At 65.1% G+C, this 16,645-nt stretch overlaps 2 protein-coding genes across 2 annotated transcripts; one reads left to right on the forward strand and one right to left on the reverse strand.

Moving 5' to 3' along the window:
- The first annotated feature begins 2,991 nt into the window (after positions 1 to 2,991).
- On the forward strand, positions 2,992 to 5,872 carry FUT7 (fucosyltransferase 7). The gene is made up of 2 exons (XM_074891143.1): positions 2,992 to 3,062; positions 4,512 to 5,872. The coding sequence occupies exon 2, from the start codon at positions 4,556 to 4,558 to the stop codon at positions 5,597 to 5,599; it is 1,044 nt and encodes a 347-aa protein (XP_074747244.1). The 5' UTR covers positions 2,992 to 3,062; positions 4,512 to 4,555; the 3' UTR covers positions 5,600 to 5,872.
- A 2,628-nt stretch (positions 5,873 to 8,500) lies between these two features.
- LOC141952970 (POU domain, class 5, transcription factor 3-like) lies at positions 8,501 to 13,723 on the reverse strand. The gene is made up of 5 exons (XM_074891142.1): positions 13,232 to 13,723; positions 11,251 to 11,362; positions 10,758 to 10,888; positions 10,066 to 10,230; positions 8,501 to 9,784 (listed from the first exon to the last, which is right to left on the reverse strand). Exons 1-5 carry the CDS (start codon positions 13,721 to 13,723, stop codon positions 9,533 to 9,535), a joined length of 1,152 nt encoding a protein of 383 aa, XP_074747243.1. The 3' UTR covers positions 8,501 to 9,532.
- Between the last annotated feature and the right edge of the window lie 2,922 nt (positions 13,724 to 16,645).

A 16,645-nucleotide genomic window follows, 5' to 3' on the forward strand; every position in this document is an offset into this window, starting at 1 on the left:
AGCCAACGGGCTCTCCAGCCCCAGACGTTGCTCCAGCAGTCCCAAGTCCAGACTTGGTCCCTGGGGAAGGAGGGATGCATGCACCCTTGGCTCCTCCCAAGGGATTGCACGTGGGTTGTCCCCACCCCACACTAGAAACACCTCACAAACCCCCACCCTGCAGCAGAGTGGGTCCCCAGCTCAGAGGGGCACGGTGGAGAGGATCCCGGGCGGGGCTGTGGGCGATGTGGACTCAAAACCCCAACCTGGGTCTCCTGCCTCCTTCCCTCCTGCTGCCCCTGGGTGGGTCTTGGCGAGCTTCGCAGCTCCTCTTCTTCTTGGCATGGCCACAAAACCCCACGAGGGGCCAACAAGAGACAGACCCAGCAGCGTGCCGTGGGGCAGCGCAGCCCTGAGGACCCGGTGGCCCATCTCCTCCATGGACCTGGTGCCCTGAAGCCTTGGGGACCTGGTGGCCCATCTCCTCTGTGGGCCTCAGGCCCTGAGGAGGCCTCCCCCGCCCCCCCCCCCCCCCCCCCCCAGTCTCTGGGGACTTCCTTTCAGGGGGGCCAAGATCCTCTGTCTCTGTGGGGTCATCTGCAGATGGCAGCACCCACCCACACAAAGCTCCCTGCTCTGTGCTGGTGCCTCTGGCGTTACCTGACTGTCTCATGGCCTGGCCCTGGGTACTGGGGGCTTCTGCCCAGCCCACCCAAGCAGAGCTGAACCTGGCTCCCAGCCTGGCTTGGAGCTATGAGGCAGCCCCAGCTGCAAGGCATTGTCCCTGCTGCCAGGGTGTCCTGGGACAGCACCTGGCTGCAAGTGCTGGGGAGAAGCTCCCTCCTGCTCCACCACTCATCCTGCAACCCCCGTGGAAACCTTGTGGCAGATGCTGTCCCTGCTGCTGTCCTCCTGCGGAGGGGCACAGCCCTGACCGGTGTGGTCCCGTCCCTAGGGCCGTGCAGGGGGGGCCGGGGACAGCTGCAGGGACAATGCTGGCAGCGCAGCCAGGCAGGGAGTGCCGCCGGCAGGGTTGGGGCAGGCCAGGCTGGGAACCGTGCCCCATGGGCTGTGCAGCACCCGGTATCTGGGCTCTCGATCATGCAGGGGAAGAAATGCAGAAAGAGGGTGAGAAAATATAACAGGAAACAGGGGACATGACTGGGGAGGAAAAAACACCCAGCCCCCGAGCTGCAGTTGGCCTCCGAGGGCTGCCAGGGCGGCACTGAAACCACAGAGCCCTGCTACGCCCCGGCACGGTGGCACGGCGCTGTGCCCAGCCGCTGCCGGGCCCTCGCCTCGCTGCCATCCGGGCAGCTGGCAGAAGCAAGCGTGCAGTGGGGGTGCAGACCCCAGGGGTGCTCAAGCAATCCGAGGACCCCCAAGGAGCAGTCAGAGGCCCCGCTCCCAGCTCTGTGTGTGCCAGGCGTGCCCCTGCCAGCTCCAGGGACAGCGCTGCACACCGCAGGGCTCCCCTCTGCCTCAGTTTCCCCATCTCATTTCCCCTGCCAGGACTTTCAGGAAGACTTGGTGCGCAGACAGCAATGCCAGCCAAGAAAACAGCCAAGCACATGGCCAGACTGGAACAGGGGCAAGGCCGCAGCCCGGGCATGGGATGCAGCTCTCTGCACACACGTGCCCACTTCCCCTTTTGGCAGAAAACGGCCCGGCCAGGGCAGGTGCCGGGGGCCTGGCAGCACTGCGGAGCTGCTGGTGCCACTTTAGCTGATGGTTTCAAGATGAGTCAGTGGGAGTCAAAGCCAGGCTGGCATCCTGTTTTCAACCAGTCTGTGGGTGGCAGATAGGAGGCACCTTGGCGAGGCTGAGGCACCCGTCCAGGGCAGGCAGGGCATTCAGACCCCAGCACATGCACTCAGCAAGGTGCCAGCTCCTTCCCAGCACCCACTGGGAGAGAATCGCCCATGGCCCTGCTGTGGGCACAGGCAGTGCCAGTGGCAGTGCCAGGCTGAGGCTCTGGGGCTGATGCCCCCCTCCATCCCTACCAGCTCTGCCGTGGGTGGCAGCAAATACTCAGGAAGCACCTGGTTCCAGTCGGAGCCGAATGAGCATCTCACTGTTCGGCTACTCCTGGGTGATCTCAGAGGGAGCTGCATGTGCCAGGAGCGTGCCGCCAGACCCGACAATCCTGCTTTTGATGATGATAGTAATAATAATGTATTACTGGTCTCAGCAAAAGAATGTGGGGTGGGCTTTGGCACAAAGCTAACAGAGTTGCCCCATGGGCTCAGCACAGCCCTGCCGGGCAGCTTTACCCCCTGCACAGCCATGGCTGCAGCAGGCAGCAGTGCAGGCAAGGGGGCTGCAGGCAGAGCAGCCCATGGGGGCTCAGGACCCTGCCTCCATCCTGCCCCACAGGGCTGGGTGCCCAAGGACAGGGCAGGGTGGCAGGGTTTCAGCATGGGTCTGGGATCTCTACCCACTGTCCCCTCCTCCGTGCCACCTCATGCCTCCTCCCTGTCCCCTGTCCCCCCTCTGCCATGGAGGCAGGAACCCAGGAACCCGGTCGGGGAAGGTGGCCAGTGTGGGCATGGAGCCAGTCCCTGGCAGCTTGGGAGGGGACCCTTCACATCACGGGGAGTGCTGGAGAGCCCTGGTGCAGTGCAGGGACACGGGGCCATCGCCCAAACCTCAAACCAGGGACGGCTACCTCGGAAAACTGCAGCCTGGCCAGGGCACCAAGGCACCCACTCATCTATGGGGCTCATGCTCAGCCACAGGACACCCACCTGGCTGTGGGGCATGCACCCGCCATGGGGCACCCTCTCAGATACTGGACGTGCACAAGCCACGAGGCACTCGCCCAGCCATGGGGCACCCGTCTGGCTGTGGGCATGCACCAGCCCCCAGGGCAGTGCAGCCAGCCATGGGTCACATCGTTGCCCCTGTGGCACAGGGGAAATGCTGGGAGTGGGCTGTGCCAGCTGCAGACGCAGCAGGAAGGACCCGCTGTGGGGCCGGCACTAGGCCAAACCACAAAAATAAGAGGAAGCCCTCGAGTGCCCCAGCCCAGCGCCAGCAGATACACGCAGGCACCTCGCACGCCACCACACCAGCCTTCCCCGGTAAGTCAGAGCTCAGCACCACTGCCCGCCGCAGGGAGAGGGGCTGAGAAATGGGTTGGCTCCTGGCACTGCTGGGGCGGGGTATCCCCCCCCCAGAGCATCCTCCAAACCAGGGCAGCGTCCCTGCTGCCGGGGACCGGGGGTCAGAGGGACCCGAAGCACCGGTGTGCAGTGCAGGGAGCCAGCAAAGCTTTCCCAACCCTCCCCACTTTGAATGCCAGGTTTTTCTGGAGCCTAAACTTAGCTTGTGTATTTTCTCAGGACAGACGGAGTGGGCCAAGGCAGGGAAGGGATTTTTTGCAGCAGATCTGCAGCAACTGGGGTGGGAAAGCAGGGCACCACTTTCCAGAAGGCTTTAAAATCACAGTGGAACCAGCACAGCTCTGGCTGGCAGCAGGGCTTGGGCAGCCAGCATGTTTTCAGAGGTTACCTCGGAAGGGAAACCACCTTTGGTTTCCCTTCCAACACCATGGATGGTCCCATCCAACACCATGGATGGCCTGTGGGCACTAAGCCCTGCACATGGGACTCGTGTTCCTGGGTGGGCTCGAGCTGGTGGCTGGTCCCCAGCCTGGTCGAGCATCCCCCTCACTGCCTCTGCCATGCTCTGTGTTCCCTGGTTAAAGCGCAGCCCTGACAGCGGGGCCTGAGGCAGGCAGATGGGCACCATGGCCGGGAGAGCATCTCACGGCTGAGGTTCCCGTGTGCCTGCGGGCTGAGTCCCACCAGCTTCAGCTCCAAATGGCTCCCTGCCTGCACGGCTCCCTCTGCCCTGACTGCAGGGCACTGGCCATCTGTGGCACCCCGAGAATAAAATATGAGTGTTTGGGGCACTGGGGCTGCAAGTTGGTGTCTGGGGCGAGCACCCCAAACCTGGGGAGAGCACCCTGAGCCTGGGGAGAGTACCCTGAGCCAGTCACTCCCAGGGACACCCCAGTTCGCAGCTGTGACCTGCGGTGTTCCCCCTCGCCCTTTGGTGCGTGGTCCCATCCCGCAAACCCCCAGGCACCCTTCCTCCAAGCCTGGCTGAGGCAAGGCTGGCTGCATTTCAGGCCTGACCTGCCCCAGGCAAAGCAGGAAGGGTGGAGTGGGACTGTGGCTGTTTGTCAGGTGGGGAAATTGAGGCATGGAGCAAGTACCAAGGACTGCATCCCTCATGTGTGTAATGGGGAACGGTGCCAGGCGGCGGGGGCGGGGGAGACAGATGGCTGCTACCCATCGGCTCTGCACCTCCCTTTGGCAGCATCCACAGTGGGAGGGTGACACAAAAGCCACTGTGGTGTGGGACTGGGGGGGGGGGTGGGGGGTGGGCAGGGGCCAGTGGTGATGCTGGGGCCTGGGTTTCATGGAGAAGCCCTTTCTCCATCCCCTCTGGCCCAGTGCCTCCCACCACCCCTCGCCCACGGCAAGCTGAGCTGATGGCCCTTGGTGGCCTCTCCTCTCTCCCAGGCATTAGTTCTATCACCTGAGAAGGTGACAGCCAGCCCAGCAGCATGCCCCGGGCATCACCGCTGCCACGGCCACCATGGGGCCGGACCGGTGTGAAGGCAGTGGTCACGGCCGGGGTGTTTGTAACCACCCTCTGGAACCTGAGGTGCTTCCTCAACCCCGCCACGACCTCCAGAGAAGCCCCCAAGCACACTGAGCCACTGGTGATCCTGGTGTGGGAATGGCCCTCGAAGCAGGTCCCAAATGTCAGCGGGGATGTTTGCCGTGAGCTGTACGGCATCACGGGCTGCTTGCTCACCATGGAGCGGCGGCTCCTGGGCCAGGCAGATGTGGTGGTGTTCCCCCACACCAGGCTTCAGCCTGGCAGGGACAAGCTGCCCAAGGAGAGACTGCCAGGGCAGAACTGGGTGTGGGTCTCCCTGGAGTCCCCCTCCAACACTAAAGCTCTAGCGAGATGGAACCAGACCTTCAACTGGGTGATGACCTACAGACGGGACTCAGACATCTTCATCCCCTACGGCAAGCTTGTGCCCAACCAGTTGGCTACTGTGAACATCCCCGCAAAGACCAACTTGGTGTCCTGGGTTATCAGCAACTACCACAGGACTCAGAAAAGAGCTGAAGTCTACAGAAACCTCTCCAGATACCTCCACGTGAACATATACGGGAAAGCAAACAAAAAGCCACTTTGCAAGGACTGCCTCTTGCCAACGACATCCAAGTCCAAGTTCTACCTGGCCTTCGAGAACTCCATCCACCAGGACTACATCACTGAGAAGCTCTGGAGGAACTCACTGATGGCTGGCACCGTGCCCGTGGTGCTGGGGCCTCCCCGGGCCAACTATGAGCAGTTCATTCCTGCAGACTCCTTCATTCACGTCGATGACTTTGGTTCCCTGGCAGAGCTGGCCACCTTCCTGAAGACCATGAACTCCAGCCGCTACCGGCAGTTCTTTGCCTGGCAGAAGAGGTACAGCGTGAAGCTCTACGCCGACTGGAAGGAGCGGATCTGCACCATCTGCACCGCCTACCCCAACCTGCCTCATGGCCATGTCTATCCCAGCCTGGAGAGCTGGTTCAACACCTAGCGCGGGGTGGTGTGTGCTGGGACCATTGGGGACACATCTGGGCAGAGGATACAGGGGTGGGGGGACCGTGGGAAACCCTCCTACAGGCCAGGATGTCAGGCAGGGAGGGATGTGGGAGCCCCAGCCTCTCCTCCCAGCCTGGCTGTTGCCACACTGGGACCTTGAGCAACTCTGCCTGATTTCATTTCTTGCAAAATGGGACTAACCCCCTCCCCAGACCCAACGCTGACCTACCTCGCCAGGGTGCTGGCAGGATGAGAGGGTGCTTTGGAAATAAATGACACAGTGCTGCAGAGGCTCTCTGCCTGTGGCGCAAGGGCTGGGCAGGGCAGAGGGCTGGCGGGGGGGCTCAGGGCTCCCCAACCTTCCCCTGCGATCGCTTCATGGTCCCCCCAGCACCTTCTGCTGGTTGGCAAAGCCCCAGTGACAGAGGCCTCATGGTGACATTTCTGGCTGGGGTGGAGGAGCTGAGCTCAGGGTGGCCTGTGGCAGGGACGGAAAGCGCAGCCTCTGCCCCGCCACTTCCCGGCACAGCCGACAGCACCCATTTCCCCCACCCACCCCCACTCTCGAGCTATGGACTGGCAGGACACCGGATGCTCTCGAGACCAATCTCAGCCTGCTCAGTGCCAGGCCCAGTCAGAGGGATGCTGTGGTTTCTCACTCCCCTGCCGGCATGCCTGCCCTGCTGCAGCAGGAAGCCAGCGAGGTGGTGGCGTCTGGAGCCTTGCAGGAAGCTGGAGCAAAGCCGGTCCCGTGGGCACCCTGCAGCACCATCAGCAGCCCCCTCCGTGTGCCCTTGGCACTGCCAAGCCCCTGTGCACCCCAGGCACCCACACTACCAGCATCCTGCAGTGCTCGACCCTGTGCCACACACACCCTGCACCCTGGGCACCCTGCACCCTGCAGCACACACACCCTGCACCCTGGGCACCCTGCAGCACACACATCCTGCACCCTGGGCACCCTGCACCTTGGGCACCCTGCAGCACACACACCCTGCACCCTGGGCACCCTGCAGTGCACACACCCTGCACCCTGGGCACCCTGCACCCTGGAGCACACATACCCTGCACCCTGGGCACCCTGCAGCTCACACACCCTGCACCCTGGGCACCCTGCAGCACACACACCCTGCACCCTGGGCACCCTGCAGCACACACACCCTGCACCCTGGGCACCCTGCAGCGCACACACCCTGCACCCTGGGCACCCTGCACCCTGGAGCACACATACCCTGCACCCTGGGCACCCTGCAGCTCATACACCCTGCACCCTGCAGCACACACACCCTGCATTCTGGGCACCCTGCAGTGCACACACCCTGCACCCTGGGCACCCTGCACCCTGCAGCACACACACCCTGCACCCAGGACATGGGCAATGCCCAGGCACCCCGAGAGGAAGCACCCAACGGGGATCAGTGGCAATGTCGGGGCTGGGTGACAGGACCAGGGGGTGGGACATGACTGCTCCATTTGTCTTGCCTCGGTGCCCCTGTGTGTCCCTCAGCTCAGTGCCATCAACCCCCTCGATTTAAACGACTCATTTTTTCACTGGTTTTCCCCGGTTTCCCTTACTGCAGCCCTGAAGTTGCCGTGAGCTGCCGGGTGCCCCCCAGGACCTGCTCCCCGTGCCCAGGCTGCAGCAGGGCTCAGGCATACGGTGACACCCCCCCAGCAGAGGGGGCAGCCGCTCGCCCAGCTCAGCCCAGGCAGCCCTCCCCGTGCTATTCTGAGTTCTGTGGCTTCCGATTTCTCTTTTGTTTTGTCTTCTGGGTCAACTGAAAACGGAGCAGGAGGGTCTCCGAGCACCCGCAGACAGGGCACTGGGGCAGCAGGATTTGGGGGTCCTGCAGAGGGCTGGGGCTCCTGCCTGGCTGGCCTTTTGCTGGAGTGGAAAATCGGGCGGTGGAAATGTGGAGAGAAGCAAACCTCAGGGAGGTGACATCCTTCCCCGGCTTTCTGCTACCAACCCCGCTGCTCTTCAGGCTCCAGCACCCCCACCCCACCCACCCCCAAAGTGCCAGGCAGCAAAGGGGGACAGTTTCCAGTGGGTGCCATGCCTGGCTCTGCCCCCACCCTGCGGGCAGGCAGGGATGTGGCCTGGGCACCCAGGCACTGAGGAGCAAGTGGGGACACAGGGCGAGCCATGGGCATCCCATCCCGTGTGCACACTGGCCCTTTGCAGGGTCCCAAGGTGCCCTGAGAGCAGCTGACCCCACTCCTTGCCTGGCCCTGGGGAGCAAACCCATCGTTTACTGGCAGTCGAGCTGAAAAAGGGGCTTTTCACAAGTTTCCCTACAAGCTTGGTAATTTCATCGCTCTGCTCAGGCGCAAACCCCCTTGGGGGCACAGGCTGGTGGCAACCCAGTCTGCAGAGGCGATGGCAGTGAAAAGTGGTGTCAACCCCAGACTTGATTCTCATGGCTGGGCTGGCACCTATCCCCACCAGCTCAGCCCCTGGTGCCCACCGTGACCTGCCTGGCTGGACCACACACACACAGGAGCATCCCTCACCAGCTGGCAGCCCCGCGGCGAGGACAGCCCAGGCATCCCCGTACCTCCCCTGCCCACCCCGGGGCTGGGAGCTCGGCAGCTCCCACTACATCCCCACCCGGTCCTTCCCTGCCCGCAGCGACCGCTGGAGCAGCCTGTGCAATCCCGCTGGGCTTCCACCCTTCCCAAAGCAGCCTCCAGGGCCAAGCTGCCACCATTCTTGGCGGTGGGCTGGGCTGCAGGCAGCCAAGAGCTGGGTGGTGCTGGCACGACGGGGACAGGTCAGCCTGATTTCGGCACAGTGCAGCCCCACCATGCCCCTGCACGCAGCCAAATCCGCACTGCTGGGCTGCCTGGCACCGTGCAGGAGCAGGGATGGAAGGAAAGAGTTCACTCACACTCATGCCCCAAAGAACTGAGATTTATTTCATTGCCAGAGGGAATATGATTAAGAAAAAAAAAAATAAAAATCATCATCAACTACAGCAGGCTCAAAGGCACAGGGGGTGCTAGCAGCATGGACAGGACAGTGTTGGCCTCCCTGGGCTGGGACCCCCCGGGGAAAGATGGTCCCTGGGCAGCCAGTTTGGGGCAGAGGGACAACGGCTGGAGCATGGAGAGGGCACAGGGGACCTGGGGTGACACTGGGCACAAGGGCCAGGGAGGATCCCCACCGCCCCCCCCCCCCAACAAACCCCACCAGCCTGCCCATGGATGGGTGAAGCTCTCCTGCGCCGCGGGGCGAGGGGAGGCTGGGCTGCGAGGGCTCATGGCCAGCCCCACGCTCCAGCCCTCGGCTTGCCCCAGCTGCCCGGGAGGGTGGGCAGAGCCGCTGGGGACCCTGGCCCTGGGCACAGAGTGTGCCAGCTCCGCTCTACGTGACAGGGAGGAGGCACCTGGGAAACTAGTAATCACTACAAAGATTTTTGCTTTTCAAAAAACTACAACCAAAAACCATTTAAAAAAATAATAAAACCACCCCCCCACCCCACACCCCTCCCCCCCTCAAAAAAATCTAAAAAATACTTTTTTCTGGGTCTTGCAGAGCAGCTCAGCTGGGCTGGGGCCGGGCGCAGGCGGCTCCACTCAGCGCCCTGGGCACGCGTGACTTCGGTGGCGTGCAGTGGGGCAGGAGCAGCTGCCCCCCAGGAGAGCTCTGAGGGGGGCCGACGCTGCTGGGACCAGTAAACTCACATAACTGGGAAGGGCTGGGAGCAACGGCAGAGAGCGGGCACCATCCCCGTGTCAGGCTCCCAGCCCTTCCCCTGCCCCTCGCGCCCCAAAAGCCCCAAGGCAGCCCAGCGAGTGCCCTGGGAGCGGGAGCGGGGCCGTGCCTGTGCCTTCTCAGGGCGAAGTGGGGGGGAAGCTGCCCCCAGAGAGCCAGCCCAGCCGTGGTGTCGGGGCGGCACTGCCGCCGGCCCCCGCAGCCCCTGGTTCAGTGGCTGCTGTTGCTCATGGAGAGCCCAGGCTGCAGCGCTTGAGGGAACATCTCGGCTTTGTGGAAGGGCGGCATGTAGACGGGAGGGGAGGGCGCCAGGCTGTAGCCCTGGGACGTCACCGGGATGGGCAGGCCGGTGGGCACCAGGGACTGGTTCATGTCGTACATCGCTCCCTCCGCCTCGTTGCCGAAGGGCAGCAGCAGCCGTTTGCCTTTCTGACGCCGGTTGCAGAACCAGACCCGGACCACCTGCAAGGGAGGGGAGATGGGGAAGGGTGAGGGGGGAGAGCCCAGACGCTGTGTGTGTGACAAGGAGACCCTTCTGCTGGTGGCATCTCCACAGCACCCCGACCTGTCAGCACAGCCCCCTCCCTGCCGCAGCTCCTCCTGGGGCTGGGCTCGGACAGGTAGATGGTGGCTACCAGCCATGGCCACTTCCCCACAGCTTCCAGTATCGAACTGGCCTGATGTGAGCGGCTCAGGAACCAACTGCCATTTGGGCACCCATCCTCCGAACCCTCCCAACATACGTCTTTGTCCAGGTTGAGGTCCTCGGCGATTTGGGAGATCTCCTGGGGACTGGGCTTCACGCACTTGCGGAAGAAGCTCTCCAGCGTCCCCTTCACATTGTTCTCGATGCTGGTCCTGCGTTTTCTCTTCCGGGCTTGGGCCAACGCTTGCTCCGCATTGCACATCTGGAAATGAGAGAGGCCACACACTTGGTGACAGGGCTGGCAACGTCCCCACCAGGCTCTGGACACACAGGCTGCAGGGGTCTGGGACGGATGGGGACAGGCTGTGACTGTGCACCAAGTATCACCCCACTGTGACTGGGGCCATTCCCAGTGTCCCAGCACTGTCTGCGGCTGGGGCAGGGGGTTGGACACATCTCCCTGCATCCCTCCAGGCTCCTCAGGGAGCATCTCCAGCTTATCGGAGATTCCAGCAGGACCCGGCTGCTCCGAGATGGGAGCTGCCACTGTTGTCACAAGGTGTCTGGCGGTGGCATTTGGGCTCCCCCCAGCCTGGCAGCAGGTGACAGCCAGTGGGTACGGTTCCCTCTGCAGCTGGACTGAAGCCGTGGCAGCGAGATGTTGCTGTGGACAAGGTGCCTGCTGCTCCCCTCCTCCCTCCCAAAAAGCGAAGTGTAAAAGGGAGAAGCTGCAGCTTGAGGGCTCATTGGTGTGCAGTGCCCCGACTCCCACCCGCCCCAGCCCCGTACCTCTTGCATGTTGTCCGTGTTCTCCGCCTCGTTGAGCCAACGCTGCAGCAGTGGCTTCAGCTTGCACATGTTCTTGAAGCTGAGCTGGAGCGCTTCAAAGCGGCAGATGGTCGTCTGGCTGAACATCTTCCCTGCACGGGCAGGCAGGGTGTCACACACTGCTCCTGCCCCGGCGCATTTCCCACCTCCAGAGGCCCCCCAGGATCCCCCTTCCAGCATCCCCAGGAAAAGCATTCTCCCTGCTGCTTCAGCAGGGATTTAAAGCACTGAAACACTCTTCAATAAGCAGCTGTAGCTATTTTAAACCAGTTCCTTGTTATCAAACCCTTCCAGCTTGAGCGAGTACTTAACAGGGCCGGGAGCCCTGGGGCTGGTGCTCACCGACTCCTTTTCAGGTCGTTAAGGAGCAGAAATCTCCATAGCCCAGGTGCTCCATCCCCCTCCCAGGCCTCTCCCTTCCCTCCGGGGGTGGGGGGGAGACAAGGACCCTTACCATAGAGGGTACCCAGCGCCAGCCCCACGTCAGCCTGGGTGAAGCCCAGCATAATGCGCTTGTGCTTGAGGTCCTTGGCGAACTGCTCCAGCTCTTCCGAGGTTGGCGCATCCTGTCAGGGGCAGAGATAAACTGAGAGGGGACAAACTCACACCCAGTGGCTGCCACGAGTGGGGTCTGTCCGTGTGTTGGGGTCAGTGTGGGACAGGGATGGGGACAGGAGAGGGCACACCCACCAGCCGCTGCCACCTCTGGGCGATGTGGTCCTTGGGGTGATGGGGTGGGCAGCAGAAGGGTTTTCCCCAACAAGGGGCTCTGCTCAGGGACCCCAAAGTGCCTCCGCCCTGCCCCACGCAGGAGCCCCTGGACATCCCCCACGCCACACCGCCCAGGGTGGCAGAGGCCCAGGGTGGCACAAGGACCCGGAGACAGAAAGCAGGTCCCGAGAGCACCCAGAGCTCCTGCTCTGCCCCAACGCGCCCTGGGAACGTCCTCTCTGGCCCCAGGCTCAGACCCTCGTGGCCTGACCAGAGGCAGCACCGATGGGCGCATTTGCTGATGGCCGCAGCATCGCCCCACTCCCACGACAGGTCCCCGCGGGCTCAACTATCGCGGGGTGTGGGCACACACCTCCCCACGGCTCCCGGGCACAGGGCGGCCCCTCGCCAGCCCCTCTCCCGCCTGCGCCCAGGGCACGTGAAACGGCTCAGATGAAGCGAATGATGAAGGCCCCCATGACTGGGGTGGAATTCAAACACCTCTTTGCCACAGTCCGGCTCTTCCCTCCTGGAAAGCTGCTTACCCAGGTGCTTCCCATCCTCCCTGCAGCGCAGCCTTCAACTGCTGCGGGGGCATTTTGCAATCTTTTCCCAGATTTCCACATTTGCAGCGCACTTTCGGATTCTACAGACGTCCCTCCTGCCACTAAGTCTCGGCTTTTAATTCCTGGCGTACCTCGGCAGCCATCCCTGCCACGGGGCAGCCCTCAACCATCTCTCAGCCAGGAAAAACCACTCCTCGTCACCCAGCGCGGCAGGCTGCGACCCGGGGGACGCGCATCCCTCCGCGCGTGGGGTGTGTGGGAGCTCCTGAACCCCCGCGGCACGTACCCGGCTGCAGCCCCGCACAAACCCAACCGACACGCCCGCACCAACCCCCTGCAACTCTGCAGCCAACCCCGGCATCATCTGCCGCTGCTGCCCCCGAGGTGCGCTTGACTGGGAGGGACGGGTTTATATTATGCCAAGATTTGAAAATGTTAAAAACAACCCCAAAATACAACTACCAGTCACGCTGATAACTAGCGCCACCACCCTCCGAGCCGCCCCCCCACCCCACCCCGCCTCCGGGCTGGCTCTGCCCGCGCCCCGGCAGCCGTCGGTACCCGCGGAGCCCCGGGAGGAGCGGCCGGGGGCAGCCGCCGTCCCCGCAGGGCCGGGGAGAGCTGCCAGGAGCCGCTCCGGCGGGGCAGAGCCCGGGGGGGCCGCGCTGCGCTGCCCCCAGCATCCCGCCGGAGCCGGGCTGAGCAGCGCGTACAACCGACGGCACCGCGGCCACGGGGCGGCCACGCAGCACCACGTCCAAGGGACGGTCAGCGCAAGTCCCCAAAACCACCTTCCTCACCCCAAAGCAGCCTCGCCGAGGCGCTCCCCCCGCGGAGCGGCGGGTCCAGCCGGGACGAGCCCCAGCGCTGGGACACGTCGGGCCGCTTTAGGGCTTCTCCCGGGAGCACCGGCGGAGCGGGACGGCACGGGCGGCGTCCCCGCTTGCCTCTGCCCCCGCCTCCCCCGCCCCGGCCGGGCCGGCGATGCCCGGGGGGGGCCAGGCTGCTCCCCTGCCCCGACGGCAGCCAGCCCAGGCTCCGCTCCCCCCGTCCGCAGCGGCACCGGGGCACGGAGCGGCGCGGGCACCTCGTCGCGGGGTCGGGGCACCCCGCTGGCCGGGCGGAGGGCGCAGCCCGCCCCGTCCCGTCGGGTCTCACCTCGTCGCCGCTGTCACTCGAGTGTCCGCCCTCGCTGGCGGCGCCGCTGGAGCTGCCGCTGCTGCCCAGCCCGGAGGGGCCGCCGGAGCCCGGCTGCAGGGCGGCGGGGCAGAGCTGGGGGCCGGGGAAGGCGGCGGCGGCGGGGCCGGGGAAGGGCGGCCCGGGCAGGGCGGCGGCGGCGCCGGGGGGCGCGGGCCCGGCCCAGGGCGGGGCGGGCCAGGCCGGGCCGCAGCAGGCCGCGGCGCGGGGCTCGGGCGAGGGCTGGCGGCAGGGCCGGCCCGGGCGCGGCTCCGCCTTGACGGGCGGCCCGGCGGGCGGGGGCAGCCAGGCGCGGGCCGGCGGCGGGTCCCGGGCGGCCTCGGGCTCGGCGGCGAAGGGGAAGAAGAGCGGCTGGGCGGCCGCCCCGTCGAAGCCGCCGCGGGGAAAGGGCGGGCCGGCGTCGGGCAGGAGGCCGAAGGGGGCGGCCGGCAGCCCCCCGTCCGGGCTGAACATGCTGCCCGCGGCCCTAGGGCTCCATGCGCGGGCTGCGGGGCTCGGCCCGGCCGCCCGCCGGCCGCTGCCTCCCTGCTGCGGCGCCGCCGGGGCCTCTGAGGGCGGCGGGGCCGGGCCGGGCCGTATGGAAATGGGCCCCGGTCCCATTGGCCCCGCACCGGTGGGTCGGGCGTGAACTTGATCCCCGGGGGGGGCGGGCAGCCGCTGGGGGGGCGGGGGCGAGGGGGGGGGAAGGTGCGATGGACGGTGGGCTGTGGCCCGCCCGCACCCTTGCCCTCGGGCGGCGGGGAGGAGAGGGCCGGGGCCGGCCTCGGCCTCGGTGGGCGAGTGGTCCCGCTGCGGTGAGGTCTCGCACCCCTCTGGGCCCACTCGCCCCCTGTGCGGGTAAGGGCAGAGCCCCCCACACAGCTCGGGGGTGCTCGGCGGGGCCCACGGCTCCAAGTGTTGGGGCAGCACCAGCCCCAGGGTCCCCCCACCTGAGAACTCCCCAGTGCCACGGAGTCTGGGCACGGAGCTGGGATTGCGCTGGGGAACGGGGCGACCCCCCCGGCGCCAGCCAAGCCCGGGGGTGCAGGCGGGGGTGGCAGCCTGCCCGGGCCGCAGCAGCCCCCTTGCCGCAGGGCGGAGGACAAGCCCCGGGGGCACCGGTGCCGTGGTGCAGCAGGAGGGCTGTGTGAGGGCTCAGCCATCGCCTGTCACCCCTCTGTGATGCGTGGCCCCAGCTGCAGGGCCTCACGGCTCCGCGGGGTGCCCTGCAGAGTGCTTCACGGACGAAGCTGGGGCTCCTCGGCTCCCTCACTGTCCCACTGTCCCTCTCCTCTCCCTTGCCCCCTGAGGAAGGCCATGTCTGGCGGGGAGCGTGTCCTTCCCGGAGGCCTGTGCGGGCAGAGAGGCCCCGGAGCCCTGGGTGTGCCGTGGGGGAGCTAATTGCAGCCCTGGCTATCAGGCCCATCTGCTCCACAATGAACCACGCTTGAGATTTTCTCTATCTTAAGGGCTTTCCTCTCACACCGCCCTTCACAACGGCGCTATCGGGGCCGGCTCCAGGCATTTCCCCCTTCCCTCCCTCCTGCCTCGGCACCGGGAGCTTCCCCGACGGTGACGCTGCAGCCGCATCAGCCTCTGCTGGCATCTGCCCGCCCGATGTGGGTTCCCGGGGACCGGCAGGCGCTGGCGGCGTGGACACCCCCTGACCTCGGCCAGAGCAGGGCGAGGGGCGACCCTGCTGCCAGCACCCTCCTTGTGTATTAACCCGGATTACCGGGAGCCTGCTGCTGTCTCGCACTGGAGATATGCCGAAGAGATAGGCTGGAGGAGCCTCCCCCGCGGCGGTGGGATGGGGATGGGCTGCTGGTGGGACTGGGGGAAGGCGCGTGATGCTGGTTATGAAGCGCTTGCTTTGGCTCCTGAACGGGCTGGCACCCAGGGGCTGGCACCCAGGGGCTGGTACCTGCCATGCCAGCGGCAGCCCCTGGCCCCGCACGTGGCACTGCTGCACGCTGCGGGGAGTGGGACAGCCTCCCCCTTGTAACGCTCTCCCTAAGAGGGAAAAAAAAATCACCAAGAGGATGAGGTGGAATTAAAGCCTCTTCCTGACTCCTGGCTGGGCGTGTGCCAGGCTGCTCTGGGGAGGGAGGGCAGCCCCGGGAAAATGACCTGAGGATGCAAAAACCCCCTCAGCGGGGACGTGGGCAACCCTGAGCGGGACCTGCCCGGAGGGAGCCACTGCCCAGACCCGGCCAGGCACTCCCCTGCAGGTGCTGGATTCTGCCGTGCCGGGACAGGGAGAGCCGGGCCCTGGCCGGTGCTGCCGGTGCTGCCAGCACCCAGGGCTGTGCAGGCAGGCCTGCCCCACTGCCTGCTCTCTGCCAGGGGCTGCCGGCACCCAGGGCTGTGCAGGCAGGCCTGCCCCACTGCCTGCCCTCGGCCAGCGGGCAGAGGAAGTCTCGCTGCGGGACTCCAATCGCAGCCATCAGCCCTGCTCCTCCCGAGCTCCCGCTGCGGCCCAGGGTTTCAGAAGATCCTTGGCCGGGCAGTAACTCCCCTTCCCTTTGATTTATTGTTCCCGGGCCGGACCCCCTCCTCCTGCCAACCTGCTCTTTCTCTCCATCCCCCCAGGAAGCCCCCCAGCCCCCCCAGGCCTCAAACGCATTCCTGCTCCTTTCATATACAGGCGGAGGGGAAGGGAGACGTTGACTTTGAACCGGCCCCTTTGTAGGAGTGGGGCCCTTTGTGGCAGTGATGGTTTTAGCTGGGGGGATGTGGAGGGAGTCAGTGGGGTTTCTCAGTCTGTGCCCCCCCCATACATTTCAATGGGGCAATTCTGGAGGGGCTGTGTGAGGTGCCTGGTTATTGTGCGGGGTCATTGTGCACCAATGGCCAGGGCTTGGCCACATGTCTCATCTGGGGCAGAGCCTCCTGCCTGCTCCGGGAAGAGGAAACGTGTCCCTCCATCACCCCCATGGCTGGAACCAACTCATGCTCCAGGCTGGGGCCCCGCTCTGTGATGCAGCCAGGAATGGGTGGGACTGTGCTAGGAAGAGGGGAGCAGAAAGAAATGCATCTGCCCTCCCCAGCTCTCTGAGATGAGCATCTGCTTGTCCTCCCTTTGCTGAGTGTGCTGGTTTGGTGCTGGTTTGGCCCAGAGACAAGATTTTAAGAGAGTGTATGACCACAGATGATGTTTTATTCACTGCCAGCCCACCCTCTCTCCTGGGCCAGGTGAAGGAGAAGCCGTCGGGGCTGTGCTGGATCCCCCTTGAGTGGCATGTCTAAGGCAATCACACACCAGGGTGGGCTGCAGGCCTGCACAAGGTGGGTTGGGGTCCCATGGTCAGGAGCTGGCCACAGTCTTCACCCCCGGTCTGTCTGAAGAGGGCTGGGCAGTGGGTTCAGCTTCAGAAGCCCCATCCCTGGGAGAAA

Source organism: Strix uralensis, chromosome 21 (genome assembly GCF_047716275.1).
Source record: "Strix uralensis isolate ZFMK-TIS-50842 chromosome 21, bStrUra1, whole genome shotgun sequence".
Taxonomy (NCBI): domain Eukaryota; kingdom Metazoa; phylum Chordata; class Aves; order Strigiformes; family Strigidae; genus Strix; species Strix uralensis.